This window comes from Triticum aestivum, chromosome 7A, assembly GCF_018294505.1.
Source record: "Triticum aestivum cultivar Chinese Spring chromosome 7A, IWGSC CS RefSeq v2.1, whole genome shotgun sequence".
Lineage (NCBI taxonomy): Eukaryota > Viridiplantae > Streptophyta > Magnoliopsida > Poales > Poaceae > Triticum > Triticum aestivum.
Window position 1 is genome coordinate 88363724 of NC_057812.1, and position 8962 is coordinate 88372685.

Genomic DNA, 8962 nt, shown 5'->3' on the forward strand with positions numbered 1-8962 from the left:
ATTTTTTAGGAACAGCGTTTATACTTTATACCAAAATCCCGCAGAAATCAATCTCTCTATCTCTCTCTTTGGATGAGTCGATGCATAAATTAATTTGTTTTTTCTTTGAGGTTTTGCAGAAATCAATCATGTGAACCAAAGTGGGCCTCACCAGAGCATTGCATGGGCCGGGATGGCAAAGCAGCAGCTCCGGTCCGCCATCGTACCGGCCCATAATATTCCGAAAAGCCCAACAAGCCCATATACCCCTTGCATCACACGCAAAACTAGGCTTTCGCCCAACAAAAAAAACGAGGGAAGAAGATCAAATGCATCAATGAAAAACAGGGGGCAGTGAATAGCACATGTTAATTACTCTAATTATTCAACAACACTTGGTCGGAAACCACACGGAGTTGCTACACTCGTACTCCACACCACAGGGAAGAAGAAAATCGGCCGGTCGAGATACACAAATCGCAGGGACGCACAGCACTGGAGCAAGCAAGTACTGTAGCATCCACACCACACACTAGTATAGTAAAGCTATGGCGAGCCGAGCGGCCACGCAGGCTAGGCGTCGAGGTCGGTGGGGCACTGGAAGCCGTTGGGCGGGTGCTTGCCGCAGGTGATGAGCAGCCGGAGCGCCACGGGGAGGTAGATGTTGATGTTGAGCACCCGCGCCCGGATGGTGGTGCAGAGGCACAGCGCCGCGTCCAGGTCCGCCACCCCCTGCACCAGCGGGCAGCACTTGCTCCGCGCCTCCCGCCCGATCACCAGGTGCACCAGCCCGCTCAGCACGTCCACGCACGCGTTCAGCTTCAGCGCGTCGATCGGGCACGTCTTCCTCCCCGGCCCCGGCGACGGCGGCGGCACGTAGGGCGGTGTCGGTGGCACGTAGGGCGGTGACGGCGTGTATGGTGGAGTTGGCGGGACGTAGGGCGGAGTGTATGGCGGCGTCGGCGGGACGTATGGTGGCACGTATGGCGGTGGAAGTGGCGTTGGTGGCACGTACGGCGGACTTGGAGGAATGTACGGTGGCGTCGGCGGGGTGTAGGGCGGTGGGCTCGGCGTGGGCGGCACGTACGGCGGTGGCAGTGGCGTAGGAGGGCCGTATGGTGGAGTCGGCGGTGGACGCGGCGTCGGCGGCGGGTGGCACGGCGGGCATTTGTGGCCCGACGGAGGGCCGTGGTGGTGCTTGGGCGGCTTGCCGTGGTGGGGCGGGTGGTGGTGTCCAGGATCACCACCACCACCACCGCCGCCATGTCCCGGCGGGCAGTTGCTCTCGTGCCACCCGTACGTGCCGGGCAGGAGCAGGACGACGGCGACGCCAACAAGCAGTAGCGAACACACTCTGGCAAGGCTGGCCATGGCGCCGGGGCGTCCGGACAGTGCGCGATCCCAATGCCAATGCGGTGCCATGAGACGCACCCGTCCACTCAATTTATAGAGGGGACATGCCAGACGCCCGCGCCATGCCGCGCGCCAGGTGTTCGACGGGAGCCCACCTGGCGACCGATGGCGCAAGAGGCCACGGGCGGCGCGGGGCTCACGGTCACGGGCGCGCACTGCACGCATACAGAGGCGTCGCTTCTCTAGTTGTACTCCATGCGCCCGATGCGCGCATGCCGCCATGGCACGGGGCCGCGAGTGCGCGACGCGCCAGCTGAGAGAGGGAAGGAGCATGAGAGTGGAATGTGAGGCTGACTGAGGATTTGTCCTTTGAGACGCGACTCGCGCGCCCGTGAACTGTCAGGGTTTTGGCGCCTTCGCTGACTCTACTCTATGGCTGGACTCTTCGCTTGGGATTCCCTATAGACCAACAGCCAACCAGTACCTTTTCTTCTTAAAATTCTCTCACATTTCTAAGCTTACAGTAGATTGCCGATTAAAAAACATACCGTAGATCAAGATCAAAGTCCAGCCATTTTTCAAGGGGAAAGGGATTCATATCAGTTGTAAAAGTTCATCAGCAATATAAAACACATCAAGCATAATAAAAATTAAATTAAGGTCTCTAGACCACGGAACAAAATCTACCGTTGCCGTTGCGTCCTTGTCACCGCTTTTCTGTCGGAGCTGGCTTGACATTGTCGATGACTGCGGAAGTCTTCATGCACACACACTAAGGACCAACGCCCTATAGTTGTAGTCGTTGCTGGAGCACCTGACACCAAATCTCGACATCACGCGCATGCAACAAGACACCATAACTTCCCCGTCCTAAGGAGACGACAAAATTCTACGTCGGAGCTCTGTCGACTAATTAGAGACCGAAAAACAAACTTGAAGAATAAGCGCGGCCATATGCTAGAGGGTCATGTCAACGAAGGGATTAATATTTATAAATATTTACATTTTTTTCTTCTAATGTGCATTTGTCAGTTGATGCCCCTTTCACTTGAAATATTCTCTCGTTATGCATGGCAACCTTGTCCCATGATTGCCGCACCCACTCTGTGTCCTTTTTCTATCACATTACACTATATCGGACACACAATGAGTTCTCTCTTTCACTGACTAGTGCATGGATTTTATTTCGGTAATGTAATCTAGCAAACGTCAGCCGGGAAGGGGTAGCAAGCGAATGCATTTTCTTGACAGTCTTAGTTGCGTCGGGGAATCAAATGGCGACTCTTTTGCCGAAGAAACGGTCAACCCCATACAATTAGGGGAGCCGCTACGCGTCCGTCGATAGATGTCTAGTAAACATCCACCGCCTCGACAGCCGTCAGATCTCCGCGCGCGAGCCGTTCGATCTAACTCCTCGCACGCGCGCGTCGTCTTCCCGACACATTAATTCCTGAAACAACAACCCAGTTACAGAAACAAACAATCGCGTTGCAGAAACAATTCCTGAAACAGCGGCCGCGTTGCAAAAACAATTCCTGAAACAACGACTGCGTTGCAGAAACAACTACCATGTTGCAAAAATTTGGAGATTGCAGAAACAATTCCTGAGACAACGGCTGCGTTGCGGAAACAACTACCATGTTGCATGCGTCAAGCATGTCGGCGCCGACCGCAACAGAGCAGTAGCGCCGCAACTCCAGCTATTGCAGAAGCACGACAATGAGTCGTTCCTCGCCTGAAAAGCAACTTGAAATGAGGGAGCAGAGGAGAAAAAGAGCTGGAAGGGTAAGACGGAGGAAGCCTACCTCGCCGGCGAACACCGGCTGCCGGCGCACGCGGCGGTGGCCGGCTGGCTCGTGCGAGCAACGGAGTTGTAGAAGCTTGAGGTGGTGCCCGCCATGGCATGCTGCAAGAGTTGGAAAAAAGAGCCGATTGAGAAGGAGATAAGGAAAGAAGGATGTAGCGGTGCAATGGGTCCACATGGACACGCGTCACGTGCTGGAGGCGGTGGACGCCTAGCATTGGATCCGTCGGGTGATGGTAAGAGTTTCTTAAACTACCATTCTAAACGTTTGCAAATCTCAATCTCTCCCGGTGAACATTCGCCAGCTAAGAGGGTCCTTTTATTTTCAGTCTTAAACTTGTAACAACCATATCTGTTAAATAAATCTCAAATAGATATTTCGTTTGAACCCGGCTCTTTCTTTCAATGGTATCGTCAAAACTGAAGGAAAAATGCCCTAAAGGCAATAATAAAGTTGTTTTTTATATTTTCTTATATCATGACAAATGTTTATTATTCATGCTAGAATTGTATTAACCGGAAACTTAGTACATGTGTGAATCCATAGACAAACAGAGTGTCCCTAGTATGCCTCTACTTGACTAGCTCGTTAATCAAAGATGGCTAAGTTTCTTAGCCATAGACATGTGTTGTCATTTGATGAACGGGATCACATCATTAGAGAATGATGTGATGGACAAGACCCATCCGTTAGCTTAGCACTATAATCGTTTAGTTTATTGCTATTGCTTTCTTCATGACTTATACATGTTCCTATGACTATGAGATTATGCAACTCCCGAATATCGGAGGAACACTTAGTGTGATATCAAACGTCACAACATAACTGGGTGATTATAAAGATGCTCTACAGGTGTCTCCGATGGTGTTTGTTGAGTTGGCATAGATCGAGATTAGGATTTTTCACTCCGATTGTCGAAGAGGTATCTCTGGGCCCTCTTGTTAATGCACATCACTATAAGCCTTGCAAGCAACGTGACTAATGAGTTAGTTGCGGGATGATGCATTACGGAACGAGTAAAGAGACTTGCCGGTAACGAGATTGAACTAGGTATGATGATACCGACGATCGAATCTCGGGCAAGTAACATACCGATGACAAAGGGAACAACGTATATTGTCGTGCGGTTTGACTGATAAAGATCTTCGTAGAATATGTAGGAGTCAATATGAGCATACAGGTTCCACTATTGGTTATTGAAGGGAGATGTGTCTCGGTCATGTCTACATAGTTCTTGAACCCGTAGGGTCCGCACGCTTAACGTTCGATGACGATTTGTATTATGAGTTATGTGATTTGATGACCGAAATTTGCTCGGAGTCCCGGATGAGATCACGGACATGACAAGGAGTCTTGAAATGGTCGAGACATAAAGATCGATATATTGGAAGGCTATATTCGGACATCCGAAAGATTCTGAGTGGTTCGGGTATTTTTTGGAGTACCGGAGAGTTACGAAAATTCGCCGGGGGAAGTATTGGGCCTTCATGGGCCTTAGTGGAAAGGAGAGAAGGGCCACATGGGGAGGCCGCATGCCCCCCGCCCATGGGCTGGTCCGGATTGGATTAGAGAGGGGGTGGCGCCCCCCTCTTTCCTTCTCCCTCTCCTCTCCTTCCTTCTACTAGGAAAGGGGAAACCTACTCCTATTAGGAGTAGGAATCCCCCCTTTGGGCGCGCCTCTTGTGGCCGGCCCTCCTCCTCCTCCCCTCCTTTATATACGGGGGAGGGGGCACCCCATAGACACACAAGTTGATCTTTAGCCGTGTGCGGTGCCCCCTCTACAGTTTTTCACCTTGGTCATATTGTCGTAGTGCTTAGGCGAAGCCCTGCAACAGTAATTTCATCATCACCGTCAACACGCCGTCATGCTGACGCAACTCACCCTTGGCCTCAACTGGATCAAGAGTACAAGGGACGTCGCCGAGCTGAACGTGTGCAGATAGCGGAGGTGCCGTGCGTTCGGTACTTGATCGGTTGGATCGTGAAGACGTTCGACTACATCAACCGCGTTACTTAACGCTTCCGCTTTCGGTCTACGAGGGTATGTAGACACACTCTCCCCTCTTGTTGCTATGCATCTCCTAGATAGATCTTGCTTGATCATAGGATTTTTTTTAAAATATTGTGTTCCCCAACAAAAAGAAGCCCGGCTTTTAGTATACTTTGATAATAAAATACGGTATATGACGTCTCAACCAAGATATGGTAATTAGAACTTGTTGGATCTTTATGTTGGATGTTAGAAACACTGCATGTGACGTAAATACAGTATATGTTGTATACTCATCCAAAATGAAACATGGAACGGTGGATCCATATACAATAACCACATGTGGGAGAAAAAACATTATCAGTAATATATAACCCATACAAAGTGAAAACCACGGTAATATTCTACCCAAGTTAGTGCACTCTCAAATAGTGCAACTATAGTCTTGTAGTAATCAATCATAAGTGACTAAAATTTGAGGCAAATGAAAATTAGCAAAGATGATTGTATAATCAATCATGTCAGGAACATAAGTATACCCTGTTCGAATCAAACTGAATCGTGATGTGTTTCGGTGGAAATCAAACTGATTTGTGCATCATTTTCCTCCTAATTAATTCTTGTAAAGGTAAGCAAGCCATATAACATGTTGGTGTTTATGGTAGTGCGTACGCGGTTGGAGCAAGTGGTCAAGGAGATTTTTATCCGACATGGATGACAACATAATCTATAAATAGGTCCTCCACCATTGTCAACAGAGGTTTAGCTTTCGTCGTATTAGACCTTACCATTTGCCAATGTGTCTATTCTATTTTTTAGTTTCGTATGTTGGTTTGTATTGGTTGTATGCATCTTAGTCATACAAAGACTAAATGACACTCATTTTGCATTGTATCTACTTGATGCTCCTCTATGAGTCAATAAAAGTGCCCTTTATAAAATAAAAATAGCAAGTGTCTAACTTAAAATTAATGTGGAATTTACATGTGAAAAATAAACATCAACATGTACACCATCGAAGCAGCCATCCAGTTAGAAGAAGATGTGTCGGGGGTTGGGTGCGACATATGCCAATGGATGGCTTATCATGGTGGGAGCGAGTAGAACGTCGCCGATGCCTGGAAGCGGGATGAGGCGTAGACACGAACGCCGGTGTACTTTACCCAGGTTCGGGGCTCTCCTAGGAGATAACACTCCTAGTCCTGCTCTGCGGGGTCTCCGCATGATCACTAAGGCACTAGTGAGTACAATGGTGCTCCTCGAGCTGTGTGCTAGAGGTAGAAGAAGGCAGGCCCGCTCTCTCCTTCCTCTAGGTATGAGTCTAGTTCTAACAGGTTGGGAACCCTTTGCATGGGTGTCCGGGGTTTATATAGGCCTACCCCCCAGGGGTAGAATCGTAATACGGCCGGGTGTAAGTCCCAGCTGTCAGGGTCTCTGGTCGTCGGCTTCTCCGCCTGCTGCTGGGGCCCGCCGCTTGGTGGGCCCCGCCGACTGGTCTGGTACGGAGGCGACAGGCCGCTCCCGCCGCTCGCGGGTCTTGCCTGCTGCTGATTACTGTAGCCGCGATGCTAATGACGCATGCTTGGTCAGGGGAGCGTGGCTACAGTCCCGCCGCCAGGTGGGAGATCACTGTAGCCACTCCGGGTATCATCTGGTTAATGGTGCACGGGCTTCGAGGAAGGAACAGGCCGCCTGCTGGGAGCCGGCCTCCTTCAAGTCCGACTGGTCAGGCTTCCGCCGTCTTCTGGGCTCTCGCTGCCCAGTAGGGCTCGCCGCCTGCAGGCCGTACCGACAGGTCGTCGTGGGAACAGGGCTCTGCCCTGCCAGCAAGGACGTCAGGGACGGAGTGGCAACAGTGCCACGTACGGGCAGAGATGTCCGCCTGTACGGAGCACTGTGGCCACGCCTGGCCCTGGATATGGGGGTGATGGGCTACACTGTAGCCTCACCCTGTCTCGTCTTCTTAATGGGAGTGCAGACTCTAAGGGCGCCGTGGGCCGACTGCTAGGAGCCGGCCTCTCTGGAGGCCGCCTGCAAGAAGTCGGCCCGTGTTGGAGTCGCCTTCTAGAGCTTAGCCGCCTTCTGGCAGCTGGCCGCTCGGGACAGCCGGCCACCAAAAGGCGGCACTTCTTCTTGATGTCTTTGAAGGGCGCAGCCAGCCCCAATGTCTTGAAAGGCTCAGGGACTCGGGTTGGGCTACCCGTGGCCCATTACTCCGACAAGATGCATGCATCTCCTGATTTGCAGCCTTTCCACTACTCGCCCCCAACCTAGGATGCGTTTGGTTTGAGAGATGGGCTAGGGTGATCGTGAGTATTCCCAACCAATTGGCTAGGGATATCTATTTTGTTTTACGTGAGTGGGTGAGGATAACCCATGTTTTGTTTGGTTCAAAGGATGAAACATTATTGGGATATCCTTCTCATCTGGGCTATAAGGAGATGAATATTTGAGCCTTTCAGGCAGCCCAAAGAGGCGCAAAAGCCCAATACCCATTAGGGTTATGACTTAGGGTCATTTTGGACTTTGTACATGAGAGGATGGGATGCTTTATCCTCCATCCAACAGCCACCACTAAGCGTGACAAAAATCTGTTCATCCTCAAGGGAGAAGAAGAGAGAAAACCAAGTGAGAAAGGTGAAGAGAGAAAGACTGAAGGAAGAAGCAAAAGGAGCTCCTCCCCAAGGTTGTGATGGTCCAGATCAGCTACCTTGTCTCCTTCAAGTTGTGGTTCCACTATCTTTGGTGAGATTGTTTCAATTCGTAGCTCTTGAGCCTAAATCTTGTTGTGTTCATCCAAGATACAAATTGTGATGTATGAGATCCTCTAGTGCTATCTAGAGAAGAACTTATTCTACCAACTTATTATATCCCACATTTGATAATAGTGGAAGAGGATTTGGGTAGCTTCGGCCCATGATTTTCCCCCTCAAGTTGGTAGGTTTTCCACGTAAAAATCTGGTGTTTCTTTGTTGATACTTGCTGCTGTGCAGAAAGTTACTCCTGCCACAAGACACTCGCCTGAGGAGCGTCTTGTGTGATGAGTAACTTATTTTACCTCCATATATGCTGCTGCATATTTTTCCTTCCGTGCTAAGCAACGATTCTTGAGTTACTACATGATGTGGTCCTCAGATTACTTTATTTTCGATGCAGTTTGTCAGTTCACCACAAGTGTCATTGTGTGCAAATTCCCAACAAACATGGTTGGGGATATCCATTGGAGTGTTTTCTTTGAGCCTTTGAAGGATGAGTGATGGATAAGGACTGTGGTGACCTTTTTGATTGACATGGTGAGATTACCTCCATAATTTGGTATTGTTTTTCAATGCAAGGCAATAAAATACTTCCTCCGTATGGAAATAACTGACGTGGTTTTAGTTCAAAATTTGAGCTAAAACCACGTCAGTTATTTCCCAACGGAGGCAATATAATGTACACCAATAATTTAAAAAAAACTATTCCAACAAGATACCAAAATAATAGTAGAAAATAAACTTGAACTTCATGACATATAACAGTTCAACACTCCATAGGTAACCCAAGTACATACAACTCATAGCTCAACATTCCATAGAGCACTAGAACATATAGTTCAATGTTTTGATGGTAATCAAAAGAGGTTATCCAACAACCCATGGTTACTGTCTTGGTTATCCAACAGTCGCGTCGCCCTCCTTGAGATCCAGCTGCAACCTCCGCAACGGTCGGCCATCACACTCGATTGCTGGAGAGGTAGAGAACGGACGCAAAGGAGAAGAGGGCATGAGTAGAGAATGAACTCACCTCTCATAGCCTCTGCTAGATGGGCCGTTGCCGCCACGTAAGAGAGAGA

The 8962-nt window shown here is 49.5% G+C and overlaps 1 protein-coding gene across 1 annotated transcript; it reads right to left on the reverse strand.

Moving 5' to 3' along the window:
- Window positions 1-317: 317 nt before the first annotated feature.
- Window positions 318-1215, reverse strand: LOC123151479 (36.4 kDa proline-rich protein; the record flags this gene model as incomplete). The annotated part of the gene is given in 1 exon segment (XM_044571178.1): window positions 318-1215. A coding segment is annotated over 1 exon segment (663 nt), but the record flags the coding sequence as incomplete, so codon positions are not given.
- Window positions 1216-8962: the final 7747 nt, after the last annotated feature.